Source organism: Mesitornis unicolor, unplaced genomic scaffold (genome assembly GCF_000695765.1).
Source record: "Mesitornis unicolor isolate BGI_N332 unplaced genomic scaffold, ASM69576v1 scaffold25195, whole genome shotgun sequence".
NCBI classification, from domain to species: Eukaryota; Metazoa; Chordata; class Aves; order Mesitornithiformes; family Mesitornithidae; genus Mesitornis; species Mesitornis unicolor.
The window spans coordinates 29714-48390 of NW_010185199.1; the positions used below are offsets into that span (position 1 = coordinate 29714).

The 18677-nt window shown below is 43.7% G+C and overlaps 1 protein-coding gene across 1 annotated transcript in view; it reads left to right on the plus strand.

Annotated features, from left to right (window-relative positions):
* The window catches only part of RNF145 (ring finger protein 145), a 33313-nt gene extending 21497 nt beyond the window's left edge, over positions 1 to 11816 (plus strand). Inside the window, exons 5-10 of the mRNA XM_010184773.1 lie at positions 2525 to 2700; positions 5361 to 5501; positions 6856 to 7038; positions 8940 to 9087; positions 9791 to 10147; positions 11376 to 11816. Of these exons, the coding sequence (XP_010183075.1) occupies positions 2525 to 2700; positions 5361 to 5501; positions 6856 to 7038; positions 8940 to 9087; positions 9791 to 10147; positions 11376 to 11816 (1446 nt within the window). The remainder of the gene's footprint in view (positions 1 to 2524; positions 2701 to 5360; positions 5502 to 6855; positions 7039 to 8939; positions 9088 to 9790; positions 10148 to 11375) is intronic.
* The last annotated feature ends 6861 nt before the right edge of the window (positions 11817 to 18677 follow it).

The window sequence follows — 18677 nt, forward strand, 5'->3', positions numbered from 1 at the left end:
CCAAAGCCCTCTTTAAAGCTTTTCTTTGCTGTCATATCTGTCATACACAAACAAAATCTTGGCAGCAGTAGATGTCTGGCGTGCCAAGGTCTCAGCCTGTCGTGTTGATCATTACTGTCAGGTTATTTGTTTTGTAATTGGTCTTCAGAGCAGGATTATCCTTCTGTGCTTGTACAGCACTGAGCATGGTCTGATCTTGTCTGTAACTAGTTTATGGATTTGCTGATTGAAAATAATTTGGGAGCTACGTGGCAAAGCTTCAATATCCTTGTTTTTCAGCGAAAACAGGAAAATCATACTTAGAGGTTGCTTAGAGTGATAACATTTTGGGGTAAAACAGATGCACCTTGAAGCTAGAATGCTTGCGACAGGTTGAAACCAGCACTTCCATCTTGCATGTGCATGAACAGAGTTTAGCTTCCTGAAGTCGTATTCAAATTGGATGTGGGCTTGAGAGTTGTGTATCAACTTTTATTATTAGGCACTTATGTTTAAAACACTTCAATATCTTATGAATGTTTTAATTGCAGATACATTCTGAAGTGAGGGGGGAAATAGTTGATTTTTGCTGATGCTTTTTTTGGTCAGAATTATATTCTAAATACAACCGTTACACAAGTTTCCTCAGTTCTAGGGTTGCTTGTCTCTTCCTTCCCATCAGTATTTCAAGTCTCTGCATGCCAGGCTGTATTACAGGGTTGTAATCAGGAGAAAGAAGCATTCCTTGTACGTGGCCGTTGGACAGTGATCGTATTCTTTCTCCTGACTTATTAGGCAGAGAGCATAAAGTTTTTCCTTGGGAATACAGGGAAAATGGCAGAAAATTTATAATGTGGCACTGGATTCATAATAGTGTTGTATGCTGCGTTTCTAAATGTGTGTAGTAGAGCGTGGGTTGGAATACAAAGCTGTGTGTGTGGGGTGGTTTTGCATTGTATTGACAGTACAGGAGAACAGGAGGTTGCTGCCCTTTGCCTATGTTCCTGAAACAGAACAGAAGAAAAATGATATCATATGTTCACACAACTGTCTGCAGCTCCACTACAAATCAAGCTTAGTATGCTTATTTGAGAGGAGGATACTGCTTGAATGTTTTCCTACTTGTATTTCCATCGCCATAACTTGATGTAGTTGCTAGTTTTCACATCCTGGTGTTTGTGAGTTTACTACTATTTTAGTCTGGATTTGATTGCTCTTTTGATATCAGTGGCAAAACTTAGTGAATATCGGGATGTTAAACACCAGCAGGGTTTCCTGAACACAGCACCATCAGGGACACAGCCCTAACGGGTCTGGCCAAGGTCCTAACAGAGCCAAGGCAGCTTCTGGTGTGTTGGGGGGCGTGTGTGTCTGTATTTCAGTGTGTGGCTAAAGGTATAATTTAAAAGCAGGTCCTGAACCTTGGCTGCCTACTTGCAGCAGATGATGCCAGAAATATCTCACGGTTATGAATCTACATTATGAGCATAGCATGACCCTTTTCTGATGTGGTGGAGTACCCTGCCAGGCGCTGCATAGGATTGCTTGCATTGGTCCTAGGCCAAGGGAGTCCCCTGAGGGCAGAGGCACTTCCTTCACCAGTCTGTGTGCAGAGTTAAGAGCGGGAGCTTGGCACAGTGTCCCTGCCAGCAGCGTACTGCTTGTCGATCAGACACGGTAGAAACTGCAGCAGCTCCCATGAGCGTAACATCCCTCATGCTTGTCAGGAAAGGCTAAGTAGGCAGCTTTTTAGCGTTTGCTGAAATGTGCTAGCCGTTACGGATTGTGTCATTGCGGGAAGCAGACAATGAGGAAATATTAGTTATGAGTGACTTCCCTTCGACCTCTTGTATTGAGTCCAGCTACATGAAGTTTCAGCTTCTTGGAAGTGACTGCGTTGTAGCTTAGCCTTTGCAATACAAAAGAAGTAATTTGAGCTTCAGAGTCTTTTGAAATAACTCTTAAGCATGAATTTCAGAGCACTTGGTGGATTAGAAGCAGTCAGAAGTCTGGTACATACTCTTTTTGAGATCACAAAATATCTGAGGTATTAAATTTTTCCCTAAAACCAGGTCAGCAAAGCATATTTACTGTGCTGAAGTGATGTGGCTCCTATTTCAGCATCCAGTGTGAGCAGTGACTTGGCAGTAGCTATAGAGAAAACAACCCTGCTGTGACTTAAGCTGGTCAAAGAGATCTGAGCGGGTTGTGCGTGAGTCTGAGGCACGTGTCCTCATCCCGATGCTGTGAGCAGGCTGCAGTCAGCGGCTGTGAGCCAGTTGTTCACAGGAAGGGACATTGAGCTGTCTTATGGCTTGCTGCACAGTCAGGTACTTGTCCCTCCTTCAGGGTAGTGATCAGCTGGTGATATGTCAGTGCTGAACCTGGGCTCTCCCTTTGTTGAACCATAGCTTGGTGCACCTCCTCTTGTCCCTTGTGATGGCTGATGCCATGTGAGTTACCCTCAGCTTCCCTGTGGCTTTATTGTTATCAAATCACAGGTGCTGGGAACCAATAACAAACTGCGTTTTTCTGTCTCTCCCAGGTGGTGGAGGTGTATGGTCTCCTGGCTCTGGGGATGTCTCTGTGGAACCAGCTGGTCGTCCCTGTTCTTTTCATGGTGTTTTGGCTTGTCTTATTTGCTCTTCAGATCTATTCATATTTCAGCACACGGGACCAGCCTGCCTCAAGAGAGAGGCTCCTCTTCCTCTTCCTGACAAGGTAATTAACTAATCTGTAAATAGGTAGTTTTCTGTTTTGACTATTTTCTGAAATGAATTAGCGTGCTCTTTTGGAAGCTAGATACATAGATCGGCTCACTTGCATTCGGATGCCCAACAAATATTTGTTCTTATTGCAGCTACATGTATGTAAACTGTTAAACATGTCCTTCAGAGGCAGAGATCCCGTTCAGAACAGACAGCATTAGTAGAACTGTGGGAGAGTTCTCAAAGAAAGCAAAATACTCCTTTGATGAGGGAATAACTATGATTAGCGCTTTGGTTGATAGGTTGTTTTCAGTATACAAATTGGCTTTACATCTGTGGTATTTCAGTCCAACTGACATCTTATTCATGACTGTGTTGCTTTCTGAGCCTTGTGCATCTTGTTTCATCATTCTGGTGTGGGACACATTCTTGAGTTCATTCAAGCAGCTGAAGTACCCAACTCCCAGAGTAACTTTTGAGCCCAGTGGTTAATTTGGCAGAGTTGTAAAGACCTTAAAGATACCAGGTTCCTAAAAGCTTTGTAAAAACTGGTTGTAAGATAAAGGAGAGACGTTTATGTTAGTGCTGTTACTGAGAGATAGGAAGCATTTGAGGGATTCTTCTGGCTGGAACCTACGTGCCTTTGCTGGCTGTTGTTTAACTAGAAAATACAGCATACAAAAGGGAGCAGGAGTGCAGGGCAGAGAGGAGCTGGCTGTGTTGCAGAAGGTGAGTTAGGCAAATTAGTGTAATACTGGGATGGGGAGAAAAGAGACAATAGTGTCTCAACACACAGGTAGTGTAGGACATAGTCTTTAGAGACCATATGTCATTAGTTCTGCTGTTTGGGTGGCAGCTTGTTTCAGTAACTCCTAATCACTACAGTTTTCCAATCAGATTTTCCAGTTGCTTAGTTTTTACATGCCTCAGCGTGTGCATATGTCTCTCTATGGTGTCATAGTGTAAGCTCTCAAAATTCAGTATTGTTAAAAAGATATGCCAGGTATTTTATTGTGTGTAGTATTAAAATTGCTTGCAGTGTCATACTGCATTATGTAAAAGCGCTGACTGTGTTACTTGGTTGTCAACTAAACCATTGATGTCTGAAGGTTTTCCTTCTGTTCATCTCTGCTGCAATTTTAATTTTGTTACAATAGAGTACTGCATTCAGCAGTTAGAGGTGGGAGAAGCTATCTGTTTCCTAGTAAATACGTAGAGTTTATTCCTACATCAGAGTTGTTAGACTTCCCCTATTCATGGCAAAACCGGGAGTTCGCTTTGCAGAGTTGCATGGGATTGATCCATGAGCGAATGGATACCAGTTGATCTCTGTGAAGTTATTCCTGCAGTTGCAAAAATACAGGAAGACAATGCAGATGTTCTCAGTGTTTGCTCTGTCACAGTAGAAAAATAATCAACATTTATTCATCTTAAACACAAACTGGTAGTACCACTAACAGCCTCTTACCCCTTGGGAGGGAGCTGAAATACCTTGTCAGGCCAGTTAAGAATGTAGTGCTGGCTGGTTTGTGAAATGGAAGAGAAGATGTGCTTTTCCATGAAAGAAAGTGCCTTCTGCATCTGTGCCCTTTAACTGTTATGATAACTTAAAATAGTGTAGCTGCAATTCATAAAGTGACTTCTGCATCTGTGCCCTTTAACTGTAATGATAACTTAAAATAGTGTAGCTGCAATTCAGGTGAGAGTATTTAGGGTGCACAGAATAGCTGTGCCCGATTTTTGTAAGGATTTTGCTGTGGCTATGCTGGGTCAGATCAAGTGCTAGGATCCTGTTTCCAGCAGGGGCTGTAAAAGGGTGCCTGAAAGGACACCCACCCGTAACATGACAAACAGGATGCTTCCTAGGACTCGCCCAGTCCCACATCCAACTTCAGTTGTCAGGCTGCGTTACCTGGATATGGTTAATGTGTATTCAGTGACCCTCAAAAGACTTCTCTGCTGTTAATTTGTGCTTTCTGCTTTGAACCTGTCTACACTTGTCATTTGAAAGATCCCGAGTTTCACAGCTCAGCTTGGTCTGTATGATCAAATACCCATTTTGATTGTTTGGATCCATATGGTTCCATTCAGTGCCCCTCAATTCATGTACTCAAAAATAAAAACACTGAACAGTTCTGTTCTGCTCTTTAAAATCAAGAGTAGCATAGGTCCGCTTTTCCGTAGCATTTAGCACTTTGATATTTGTTTGCACTGTTGTGGATCTGTGTGGAAAGTGCCTTAGTAAATCCATCTGCTTTAACTCTGTGTTTCTGGTAGCTGGCTGAAATTTTGAAGTAACCTGTGTGCAGTGTGGCTCTCAATCGACTGTTGGCTGTGAAAGCCCTACCTACGCAAGCAGGACAGTGCCACCGTGTGGCACAGCTCTGGAGAGGGACTGGAGAAATACCGCAGCGGAGCCCCAGCTCCAGCCTGACGGCATCATTAGCCAGGCAGCTGAGATGAAGTTGTGTCTGGGAAAGAAGTAACAAATGCCTCTCATTCCTTTCTTTTCATAGGAGAATTCTGTGGCTGCATAGAGCTTTTAATATTTTCATTAAAGCAATCCAATTTTGCTTTAAAACCAGCTTGTGGAGTTAACAGGACAAGGGGAAAGCCTATCATTGTTTTTAATTAACGGACCTTTCCTCTTTGTTTTTCCTTCTCTCCTCCCAGTATTGCAGAATGCTGTAGCACTCCATACTCGCTGCTGGGCTTGGTCTTCACAGTCTCTTTTGTTGCTTTGGGAGTTCTGACTCTCTGCAAGTTTTACCTGCAGGGTTACCGAGCATTCATGAATGATCCTGCTATGAACAGGTAAGTGCCTTGTTGTGCCTATGGTCTAAAAAGCAGGCAAAATGGGATTTATATAGAAATATATGGGTTGCATTATAGAAATATATGGCTTGCATTGCAGTTTTTAAACTTACAGCTGTTGGATATCCTTAACAGGCTTCTGGTATGTGTGCGTTGGAAGGATTGTCATAGCTTGTCACTGACTTCTTGGGAGATGGTTCATTTCTGTAACAAATTCAGTGCTGCTAATTGGGATTTATAATTGCAGACTTTGTCTTAGTGCTTTCATTATATGAGTCACTGAAAAATTTTCACATGCTTGGATAATATAAATGCTTCACATTTCAGTTTCCTCATTTACCCTGTAGTCATGTGTGAAACATTACTGATCTGTGGGGCTTAAAACACAGCATTGTATGGATTGCCTGTAAATTACTATGGGAAATAGCCAAAATATAGAAACTGCCTTTTCTTAATGGTTGCCCCAACTCATCCAATATGAAATTGGGATTCTAGGTATGACACTACCTCTTACAGTTAATCTAGCCCTGACTCTATAGAAAGTTCAGACCTTATGCAAAGAATATTTTACATTTTGGATTCCAAGATGCGGAAGCAAAAATGGTATAAATCAGAGTTGCCCAGGAGTAGCCTACATAAAAGCATCTTTTGGAGAAGCATGCAATGCTCAGTGGTCTGTACTTGAACTGGTGGTAGAATGTGCTCCTTGAAGATACTAAATTCAGTCTGAGGTTCCAGGCCTAAAAGAAGTGGGCAGCTGTATTTGGTATAGGTACAGAGCCACTGAAAGATGGCTAAATTGCAGATTTGCCTAAACTGGGCACCGAGTGGGTTGTTGAGTCAAGGATGTGTTTCCCCAAGTCCAAAGGACAGGCAGGAGCATGGTGATGGTGAAATATAAGAGGTGGAGAGGGTCCTCATGGTGATCTAGGAATGAGGATGGCTGGTGCCCAGGTGTACATTTAGCAGGGCTGCTTCAGACTTGTGTAGGCAGTACGGAGGGTGGCGGGTTCCTCCTTTTAAGGCACAACCTGGATCTTTAAAATGCTTTGTGCTGGGGGGGACCTTGTCATTGAGTGGTGTCTGCTGGGCTGGATGTACCCCACACACTGCTGGTCAGGATCAGGGTTCTGAAATCTGCTACTTCCTAACCCCAACACTGCAGTGTTTTTTAAAACTTTCCTCTCTGGTTAAAACCTTAGCAGGGACATCAGTAAAAGCTAAAACCAGTGACATTTGAAGGATTATGGCAGACACAGACAGCAAATTTCCTTGTGTTTCAAGGTGTATTTTTGAACCAACATTCACACACAGAAATATGTGATCGTTTGTTCTTTTGACTGTTGATCTGCAGGGGAATGACGGAAGGAGTCACACTGCTGATCCTGGCTGTGCAGACAGGTTTGATTGAGCTCCAAGTTGTGCATCGGGCGTTCCTGCTCAGTATTATCCTTTTCATTGTGGTGGCATCCATCCTTCAGTCCATGCTGGAAATTGCTGATCCCATTGTCTTGGCATTGGGAGCCTCAAGGGACAAGTAAGAGACTGATTTCCTAAGTTGAAAGTTACTCAATGCTGTTTTAGGAGGTTATAAACCAGTAATTGATGGCCTGATTTGGATTTGTAATAGCTTGTAAAGTTGCTCTGTCTTTTCTTTTCTGTATACAGATTTCTTTTCTAGTCTAAATTCCCTAGTTTTTTCCCCTCTGTATACTACTCCCTTAAGGGCACATGGTTACTCTTTTCACCATGCTGCATGCTGGCAAATGGGTGACTTTGGTCACCTGCTCCTGCTCAGGAGTGTGTCCATCCAGCCTGTGCAAGACCAGGCTGTTCTGCAGCTGCTGGTTGCCCACTCTGAGTATTAAACTGTTCAGTGATTATCCTGCCTAGCAGGAGTGTCTGTGCACTGTGGTCTCAGTGAAGCAAATCCAGGACTGCAGAGCCTGTGCTCTCTCCCCACCCACACTCCATTGCGTGGATTTGCAGAATGGTTTTGCTTAACCCCTGCAGATGGATAGGTTTCCCTCTAATGCAGTTGTCTGACAGCTGTTGAGGATGAGAAGTTTCTAGTGACCTTGGGTTAGATACTGTAAAACCTATTTTTTTGTGAGGCTGTGATTCTAAAATAGTAGGTTTTACTGACAGAAAATAAGAGGTGGAAGGCTTGCATTAGTGTACCAGATGTTTTGATCATGTGGGGTTGTTGTTACAGCTCCTCAACAAACACAAATTAAACTTATCTGATGTTCTTGTATTAATCTGTTTGTATCTTTGTTAATTGCTTGTGCCTTTTCCCTTTCTGTAAACTGTAAGTGAAGGACTAAAAGAGAAGGTTTATTTATGTGTAGGGAGTTTGTTTTGGTTAGAGGCTACTTGTAGCCAGCGTGTTCTGCCTGCAGCGACGTGAACTTCAAATATAGTAACAGAGGGAAAGGGAGTAGAGCCAGGATATAAGCATCTGCCCAGCTTAAACAAGCAGTCTGTGGTGACAGCAAGTTTTAACTCCTCTGCCACATCTCCCAGGCAGTTCTAAATCAACTGGGATCAGGATAAATTCCACTTCAGCTCTTCCTTCCTCCCTCACAGACACAGAATTGCAGACCTCACAGTAGCATTCTGACTGCATCCCTCAGACTGGATTAGATTAGGCCGTTGCTGCTGCTGTCCTGTCCCCCAGTACTTTCACTTTTTCTGTAGCTCATTTCCAGAGCTAAATGAGGTTCAGATACAACCTGAGGAACATGTAGGGGTAGTATAGTAAATTACTGGAGATACTCCAAAAGGCTTCACAAATGGGTGGGTGTAAAAAGATCAATGGTGTGTTTAGGTTGGGGAGGAGATTAGGAAGAAGTAAATGACGGGAGCAGAATAAGAACTGGCAGAGATGAATGTTCAAGGCCCACTACATTTCTTCTTTTGTAATCCCTGAACTGGGGAATATACTTGTAAAGGCAGCAGGGTTAAATCTGATGATGAAAGGAAATGTCTTAACGCTGTGTGTATTAGCAAACAGACATAAAGAGTTGTAATAAATACATAAACTGGAAGAATCTGGTCTATATAGAAAATGTACAAAGTTACATGCATGTTTAATAGCTTTGTGTATGTCAGCCACTTTAATCTGAATCATTCAGTATCTTAAGTACTTAATTTGTCTAACCACTGACTTGACCCAGTACGACAGCTCCTGTAGGTGAATATTTTTTTTATTACAATCTTTGTATTGAAAATAAAGGTCAGACGAGAGGGAACTTTTCATACTGTGTGTGCTGGAGGCATGCGTGCTGGGAATGACTCTGCCCAAGTAAAACAGACTCCTTTCAACAAGTTAAAGCCTTGAGCAAACATGCAATGTGCCTGCATCCAGCAGTCGGTCTGTTCTTATTCTGACACTCAAATCTGACTTAAAATAATAACCTATGGTGTTGTTTACAGGAGTCTGTGGAAGCACTTCCGAGCAGTCAGCCTCTGCTTGTTCTTGCTTGTGTTCCCCGCATACATGGCCTACATGATCTGTCAGTTTTTCCACATGGATTTCTGGCTGTTGATCATTATCTCCAGCAGTATTCTGACCTCTCTTCAGGTAAGGATATTAGCCCTGTAGTAACTGTGAAGCCCTGCAACAACTGTGATCCTGTTACTCCAGGGGAGAAAATACATGATGAGAAAAGAACAGGGCTGATAGAAGGGCAGAAGTACAAGATATGATATAAAATCTCTTTCTTTATCCTGCATCTGAGGTGAAGGAGCTCCTGGGGATGGGCTGAGAACATAGGTGAATAGAAGTCTGTGTCAAGTTGTAAAGCCAGAAGGCTTTTGAGGGCCTAACTACCATAGTAAAAAGTTGTTGGTTTTTTTTCCCCCCAGAGTACTCATTTATATATTGTTACTTAGCTATGGCTCTTTAAAAGCAACCTGGTATTCAAAACACGGTAGTGTAAATACAGGAAATGTTATGTACTGTGAGTATTTGTTGTAACTTGGTTCTTTTAATTATTAAATTTATAAAATAATCCCTCACGATACTCAGCAGTTTTGCTTAATCAGCTATGTTCTGGACTCAGGAAGGTACAGAAGGGGAAGTACTTGGGAACAAGCTTATGTACTTCGCAAGACAGAATGACTTTCAGTTTTCTTGAAGTTCAGCAACACTTTTTCTGCTTTAGGGCTTGCCTCTGCCCTGTGTCTGATTTGGGAGCACTGTGCGTACAGAGCTCTGTGGTCAATGCTGAACGACTTCAGTTCAGAACTGAATGCTGAGCTCGTGGTCTTGCACTGTGTTACAGGTGCTTGGGACGATCTTCATTTATGTTTTGTTCATGGTGGAGGAGTTCAGAAAAGAACCAGTAGAAAATATGGATGATGTGATTTATTATGTCAACGGCACGTACCGGCTGCTGGAATTCCTCGTCGCTCTCTGCGTGGTGGCGTACGGTGTCTCGGAAACGATCTTTGGTGAATGGACTGTCATGGGCTCTGTGATCATCTTCATTCACTCCTACTACAACGTGTGGTTGCGGGCCCAGTTGGGGTGGAAGAGTTTCCTTCTTCGCAGAGATGCTGTGAATAAGATCAAATCGCTGCCCGTTGCCACCAAAGAGCAGTTGGAGCAACACAATGATATCTGTGCCATCTGCTACCAGGTAAGAATACTATAAGTGTCAGAAGATTGGCTCTAACTTTAATACCTCCAGACTGTCAAGTTCAGTCTGCCACTAGTAGAATAAGTTCCTTGAATTACGCTTAATGAGTAATAATGTACTCGGTAAGTTACTTGGTTTACCCAGTTTTCTGTTTTGTGTAAACTGATTTAAAGTCTGTCACCAAAATAGTTTTTATGAATAAAAAGAGAGTTTGGATGTGTTTAAACTTTAATTCTTTTTTTCTCCAGTTACACAACAAACTCTGCCCTTGAGCTTCTTTGAAACTTGTGTTTGGGTTGAGCCGGTCTCAGTAGTGATAGAAATGTGCCCTTTCTTCATTAGTGGAAGATTTCAATAGTAAAAGACAGTATGTACTCAGTAGCTGATTTGTTATTATTCTGTAGAAGCAGATCAGTCTCTGCAGACTTCATGCGCAATGTCAGTTTTATGAAAGAAACCTAATTATCAAAAGGTGAAGGGTCTGTCTAATATAAGCCAGCAGATGTAAAGACGTTAGAAATTCATGCAGAAAGTAATATCTTCATCTCACCTCTGGCTCCAAAGTCTTTCTCTTGGATAGAAATTGTAGTTATGTATGACCGTGAAAGAACTACCCTAGGATTATTAGTGGGCAGTTGGATTGAACTTGATACCGATTATCTGAGGAGTAAAACTACAGAATATTAGGAGTTGGAAGGGACCTCGAAAGATCATCTAGTCCAAACCCCCTGCCAGAGCAGAATCGCCTAGACTAGGTGATCTCCACAGCCTGCTGTTTTCACAGAATCACAAATTAAAACTACCTCTGCCAGATGTTTAAAACACCAGGCTGTAATACGTGGGTCTCAGCTGACAGTTAGGGTGTTAATGCCGCTTCTGGTTTGCTGTTGTTAACGTGTTGTATCTGTAAGTGTGGTACTTCCAGAATTGTTTCTTAAGCCAATGAATCCTGTGACTCTCATCCTACAAAAGCTTTTATTTAAGTGTAATAATGCCTCATAAAAAAAAGCTTTTTGCCTAGTTTCTAATTCCTGTAATCACAGCCGGACCTGGCCTGTGGTTGAATTGTGTGTGCATTTGAATGTGGAGGCTTGTTGGTATGGGTTCTTTTACTTGCCTGTAGACTGCCTCTGTCTCCTCTGTGCTTAGTGGACCTGTTAGATGTATGGGGTGAGAGGAAAGGATTTGGCTTGCGAATAATATGTTCTTTCTTTTTTGTGTCTTTCAGGATATGAAAACTGCTGTAATCACACCATGTAGCCATTTTTTTCATGCGGGTTGTCTTAAGAAATGGCTGTATGTGCAAGAAACCTGCCCTCTGTGCCACTGCCAACTTAAGAGCCCGTCACAGCTACCAGGACTGGGACCAGAGCCAGTTCAACAGCCAAACCCTAGTGCAGAGCAAAATGCCAGACCTGGAGATGCAGCTGAGCCCCCAGGCGTTGAACATGACCATGGGCCAAATACGAAAGGCAGCTCGAGCAAGAGCAATGGACAGGTTGCTGATGGACAGGACAGCCTGGAGGCCTCTGAGGCGGAGCGGTCTCAAAGCATGGACAGTGACACAAGCCCGTGTGAGGCCGCCCAGGGAGCAGCCTGTGCTGCAGAACTCATTGCAGCCCCAGAGGGGTGCCCCACTCAAGACCCAAGGGTTTGTGTCCAGCTCTGAGGTGACAGAGGATGATGTGGGAACAAACACATTTCAGAGATCCAAGTTTGACTCAGAAGAAAACCTATCCTTCCACAGCTGTGAAAGAAGTTTAGCTCTTAATGCTGGTCAAAACGTAATCTCCCATGCTGATTTTTGTGGGCTGCTTGGTAGTGGTAACTCCAGTGAGATGCAGTAGAAACGACTCCAGAAGCTCTCTGAACTGTGGGCATAGGAAGGATGTCTGGAAATGAATTGTAATGAAAAGAGTGTTTTAAAAACGTAGGTGAGGGCCAAGAGGAACAAGAGGTCTGCAAGAGGTTGTAGGCAGATGGACAGAACGCTAGCTTTGGATTTGGGCAGGAAGAGGGCGTCGCGTACAGCCATGTCCCGGGTACCTGAGAGGCGTCAGATGCGGCGAGCTGCTGCTGTCCGACTGAGCTGCAGCTTTGGTTGCTGACAAAATTTTTCATGGCACGTAAGCAAAAATCAAAGATACAACAGCAGTGATTGTACTGGAAGATGGAAGCACTCTTAATACGTCATGTGTATGCTTTGGGTGTTCTTGGTGGGGCAGTTGCATTTGAATTCATGTAATCTATAGCGACTCTTGACTTTTATGACGGAGTCTTCAATATTTTGATGTATATGAACCTTTTGCTAATAATGGGCACAGTCTGGGCTGCATGAAGTAAACTAAAGCTCTGATGAGCACTTTGACCTCTGCTGCCGTGTGCAGGAGGAAAGTGGGATGAGTTTTAGGGCACAGATAGAGGCCTTGCAATACTGTGCTGTGTAATGTTTAATTCTTGCAGCTGAATTAAAACAGTATTAAACTCTGGCGATATTTGCACTTTGGGAATGAGTACATTATTGTGTATGATCAGACTCCGCAAATGCCACTTTTAAAGCTGTTAATAGGTTTGCACCTTTTTTCTTTGACAAGGACATGTCCATACTTAAATTTTTACATGCATCATGGCTTCAAGTAGAACTAGGGACTGGGGTGGGGAAATAGGTGGGAGTAGGGGGCAGGCAATTTTTTTATGTGAATTTTGATATGAAGAGAAATTAGTCACTTATTTATACGATAGGCTTGACTCAAGTGTTTTTCAAAGTCGGTATTCCTAATGTGAAATGTGATACTATTTTATTTTTAGTAGTAAATTTGGATGTAGACTGACAGACATAGCTGAATGTCTTAATAAATTACATTTGAAGATTTTTTTACACCTGGTTATGTGATTCTTGTACTGAAATTCCATGAATTAAGTGTGTGTTTTGATGCGTGGACCAGTGGAACTTGTGATGCGTGCTTTCTCCTCCATTTCCATTTCGCTGCTGGGTGTCCTGGTGGTGCCTCCTGGCCTCCTCTGGTCCTTGCCACCAGATTCTCGCCAGTACTATCAGAACAGCAGCAGAAGACTGAGGCACGTTTGCCCCAGGCAAAACCCAAACTTTTGCTGTTCCCACCTGACGGGATGGGAATCTCAGTTACGCCATCCTTGCATCCTGTATCTCAGTTGTGTTTTCTTGCATGTTGATCAGAAATTTGGGTTTACCGCATGCTTCATGGATCATTGCAAAGCTTTTATTAACAGCTGGGTGTGTTTGAGGGGGTGGATGATGAGAATTGTTTTCTCGAACCCTTCTTTTTCACTTTGTTGATCAGTTGTTTTGGGTCCTGCCCTTCCTTGCCTGCATTTCTGTGGAATTGAATCTTTCTCAAAAAGATGTTTTGTATGTGTCCAAGCTTTTAATCCGACTGTTTCCATTCTAGCCACACTTAAAAGTCTGTGGAGGCAGGAAACGGGAAGCAGCACTGTTACGGGGTGCCTCTTCAGTGTAGTGCAACACTTTCCCTCAGTTCACAGGATATGTTTTTGAAGGATGCTCTGTTAAACCCTGCTGCTGACACTGGGTGCAGAAAGGTGACCCCAGAAGTTCCTCACGCCAGTGATGGGAACCTTTTCCTTTGTGTGAGATCACCTCATGTCCATGGTAGAGAGCGAGTGGTACCTCAAGTGCTGGGGACAGGAGATGAGAAGAGCTGGGCTTGGTCAGCCTTGGGAAATGAAGGCTGGAGGGGTTGTGAGTGCTCCACAGATACCTCGGGGTGAATGCAAGGAAAGGAGGAGAGGAACTTGTGCTCATCTGCAGTATTCATGTGAGGGCAGAAGGGAATCACGGGGGTCATCAACTCCAGTTGCAATCCCACACAGTGTCACATCATCGCTTTCATGAATACAGGAAGTGGTGGTGAAAAAGTAAGCAAAAAACCAAGGTTTGCCTTCACTGCTTATGCTGAGAAGCTGCTTCTTAGCTTGACTGATGTCTTGGCAATGAACCTTTTAATTTCTGCCCTGAATTATTCATAGCTAATTGGTAATGCAAAAGCTAGAGGAAAGGGCTGTGGATTTACACCAACCTCAGTAAGAGGTAAGTGCGCCTGGAGACTGCTCGCTAGGAACCAACAGGCCCACAGCAGATTCAACACCTGCCCTGTGCCAGGACTGTGGATCGGAAACGTGGATGTGGCACTGGAGAGGAGCCTGATGGCCTAGGAAGGTACGTGCTGTCTTTTAGGAGAAATGCTGCCACAGGATTCCCCACTGGAGTGAGCCAAAAGCAACTTTTCGGTGCTGGAGAAGGCGCTCAAAGGTGCAGAGGCTCAGGCAACCTTAGCAGAGCTCTGCATCCTGGCAAGAGGGGCGTGAGGAGATGAAAACAGCTCTGATGCACCTCTTTTCTGTACGGAGGATCTTTTCAAGAGCAGGAGGAGGGAAAGGAGGAGGAGAGGCTGCTAGTTTGGAGAGTTCACGGGAACAGGGCTTTTCTTGAAAGGTGGAAGTTACCTTCATTAGGTGCCAACAGCAGTACAAAGAGTTGTTTGTAACAGCAAGCTGAGGTGTAGGGTGTGCTTTGCTGCAGTGTTCATGCTGCAGAGCTGACCGGTTACTTAAATCCGCTGGAATAGAAAGTTTAAGGAGCGTGTGCTCATTTTCCCTTCATTTTTGTTTTTTCCAACTCAAAAATGCTGACAGAATACCGTTTTCTGAAGAACTGAGGACAGCTAGCTCTAGAAGGAACTTAAAAATAAGCCTGCAGGGGTTGGGGGGTGGGTGGGAAATAAATACTGATAAGCCAAGCAGGCTGTATCTGACGGGTCAGGAAGTTCAGGGATGAAGTGAGAACTGCCAAAACTCACACCAAGTTAGATCTTGCAGGAGGAATAAACTGCATAACTTGAAGGGGAACAGGAGAAGAAGGGGGAGGGCTGCTATGTGGGAGCAGGGAGGTAAGGAATGAAATGAACCGTCTGCCTTGATGCTCTGTAGCCCATCTGGGGGAATGTTCCTGACCTCTGCGCTTCGTCTGGTGCAGAACTCCCTCTTGGACACTGCTTGCTTCAAGTTCATTCTCTTTTTCTCTGCAGCTGTGCATGAGTAAATGGGAAAAAAATGCTTTTTGAGTGTTTACGGTCAGGCTGTAACTGTAGGCTGAGGCTTGAGATCATCTTCATGTGGGCTCCTTCTGATGGTGGCGTGATTGACGAACATTTGGACTCAAAAAGATCCTTCCAGCTAGGTGATACAATGGGAACAGCTGGGAATTTTATGGCTGGTTGGCTTTTTGTTGGAAAGGGGAGCAGTGATTGCATGGTGCGATGGTGTGTCTGTAGCCAGTCCTATTGAGCATCCCAGCACTACTGATTTACGGAGCCCATTGCTCTGGGCTCAGGGAAATGGATTTGCATATGGTGAGATGACTCCATGGGAAGAGCAAATAAATCTGTGCCTAGGAGCTGGGTTTGAAAGCCTTGGGTTGAATTGCATTGCTTTTGGCTGTTTTGCAGCAGAAGCTGCTTCCTTCCTTATGCCAAGGCAGAGAGTTCTTGAAATGCATAAGGTTTTCCAGTGTGGGAAAATCTCTTCAATCCAAGTCCCTTATTAACTTTAAATTCAATTTCTAAGCTACCTCAGTTCTTTTCCTAAAAGATAGGAGAGTTTGGGCTTAAACTATCTGAATGTGTAACATTTTTCCTAGCTGGCAGAGACAGTTAAGGAGTTTGATTTCACTTGGTTCAAAATTCAAGTTATCTCTAGCAAATAAGATATAAAATACAAGAAAGTTGATGTCAGTGTCTAAAAAACCCCACTCTTGGGAAGGAGAACTGGCCATTTGAAGCATGTGGTGGTGTTGGGAAGCATTCAGAATGAAAGTAACCAAATTAGAGTGGGTTTTGTTGGGGTCAGGAGAGCGAGTGGAGGAAGCCCGGTTGGTTTGGGGCAGGCGTATGTCAGGGTGCAGTAATCGCTGGGTGGGAAGCTCTACAGGAGGAAGGACCCGTGGACCACCGCTGGTCTGCGCTGCTCTGAGGAGGGCTGCGGAGGTCACTCCTGGATTGGTGCTGGCTTTTTAACTCCTGCATGTTAAATTTGCATGAAGAGGCCTTTACTGAATTTTCCGGTCCCCGCAGTGTCTGGAGCTGTTGTGTATTAGCTAGGTCTGTCCCGTTAGGGTTGCTTATTCCAAGTCTTGCCTGTGATGTCACCCCACAAAACACATTTGTGGGAAAGACTGACAAATACATTTCCCCGCTAATCTCTGTGGCTTTGCTTGCACTTATAAAGGTGTCAGCGAATGCAATTTTAAACTCAGTTATTCTTAGTGTTACAATACTGAGTTTAGAAAGGAATTGATTTTGTGGCACGCATGTTTGATGACATGAAGGATCACAGTTCACTCCTCCATGCCCTGAAGGTATCAGTTCTCTTTTTGAAAATGCCTATTTTTTGTAACTTCACTTATTAGCACCTTGCCAGGTCCAAGGCTGTTGGTGCGGGGTCTCCTTAGGGCAGCACTGGATGGATTTGCCTGGGAGCGCCTGGAGCTGGTGTGGGGGCTCTGGCCAGGGAAGTCCCATCTGTTTTCATGAAGAAAGTTATGATCCAGCTGATAAACCACTTGGCAAAGGTATCCTGTGGCTCTGAGGTATTGGTTGTTCTCTTGGAAACAAACACTGCCTTTTAGAGAAAAAAGGTAGCCTGCAAAACTTGGTGAGCTGTCTACAACTTGAAGTATAATAAACACTGCTAAGAGACAGCATATCTAGCACACACACAAACATAAAGATATGACCATCTTGGTTAAAGAGGTAAGATATAAAAGAAAAACAATATATGCATAAGCAACCAATCAAAAAACCCCAAAACTATGTGTTCAAGTAATTAGACGTTATTTTTCCCAGTGTTTGCCATTTCCTGGAGGCTTGCAATCCACATCCTTAAATAAACCTGGTAGCTGAAACTCTCTTGGCTAATGCAACAGCCAAAGACCAGACGATCTGCGGGATTTTGCAGCAACAGATGTGAAAAGCCTAGGACTGCAATGTGTTTAAGTGACATTAATTCTTAGGAATTTAAAATGTAAAACGGACCTAATTGGATCAAAATAATCAATTGAATAGCTATCTGGTATTTATAAATGAAATTATATACAGTCCCTTAATTGGCCATAGTCTGAGTTTTCTTTAAAATGATTGTTTGCTTCTAGCTTGGGGAAAAAAAATGCCAGCTGGAATGCAGAGGGATTAAGTTTTATTTATTTTCCTTGCTAAGAGCCACATTGTGCAATTTAAAAGGAAACGTCCTTGAAAGATGGGTTCCATTGTAAACTTTTCAGCCCTTGTTTGTTTTCAGATGGAAATTAATTTCTCAAAGGCTCTTGGTGTTAGAAAAAGTGTGTTGATAAGGAAAGAATAACGAAAAAATTGTAACCTGCTAAGATACATCTTGTTTTCAGGATAAATACCTTTGTATGCATGTGGTTGAGTTTTGGGTACAGCTGATCTGGTCGACTTGCTGGAAAAAGGGCTGGTAATCATCTTCATTTGCACAGGTGGGAGGAAACCGTCAGTGGGGGAACGTCAAACCCAACCGTTGAATATTGCCAGAATTCTTCATTATACTTTGATATGCGTAAATATTAATCTTAAGTACTGCAGAAGCCGCAACCAAGTGTGTCAGCTCCCTGTTGAGCTCCATGGGTGCAGCTGGGGGCTTTGGCCTGTGTCTGTTCCTGTGTCCAGTTGTAATACACGGCCCTGAGGGTTGGCTCCAGCAGCTAGAGGCATTTTCACAGAAATTAAGCCCATGCAGCCATTTCTCACCAGAGTTACAGCTGTATTTAAGATGGCTCTGGTGGCTTCCAGGTCCCAATTTTTTTTTTCCCTAAAGGTGTTGATCTGGAGAGGGGAATTAAAGGAAGCTGCAGGGTTGCTTTTTCCCTTGGTATGGATGAGGGATATAAGCTGAGTTCTGAAAAAACCTGACCCCAGAGGCAGGTGCTAGGTCCAGGGTGATGTGCTGCTGGTGAGCTGCCTTAACCTTCTTTCCAGGCTGGTTCTCAACAGAAAATACAAATTTTATCCTCGTGGGGTTTTACTACTGAGTCTGTCTGTGCACTGATGGGTCCTGAGTTGTTCCTCCTGGTTTTGGACACAAGTGGGTTCTGTATCTTTTTTGGTTGAGTTTTATGGAGAGAGTGGGCAGTGCTGGCTGGGGTAGGTTCATGCCCCTCTGATGTTGCTCTCTTATCAGTTTGTGGGATCGAACTCTTCCCTGAGCAGAAGACTGGCACTAAACATGTGCTTCACTCATGAGGATCCAACCCTTCAACTCATGTCCTAAATACACCCAAGCCCTTGCCTAACCGTCCCGATTAAATTAAGCCCTGTGCGATGGGACGTCAAACTTCCCAAAAGCCCGGGGTTGCTCTCCAGGGGGCTCAGTTTTCTCCTGTTCAGTACATGTATGACCGGGATGAGAAGGGGGGAGGGAGGCTGAGACGGCGGTGACCTCCCGGGCAGCCCCCGCGGTG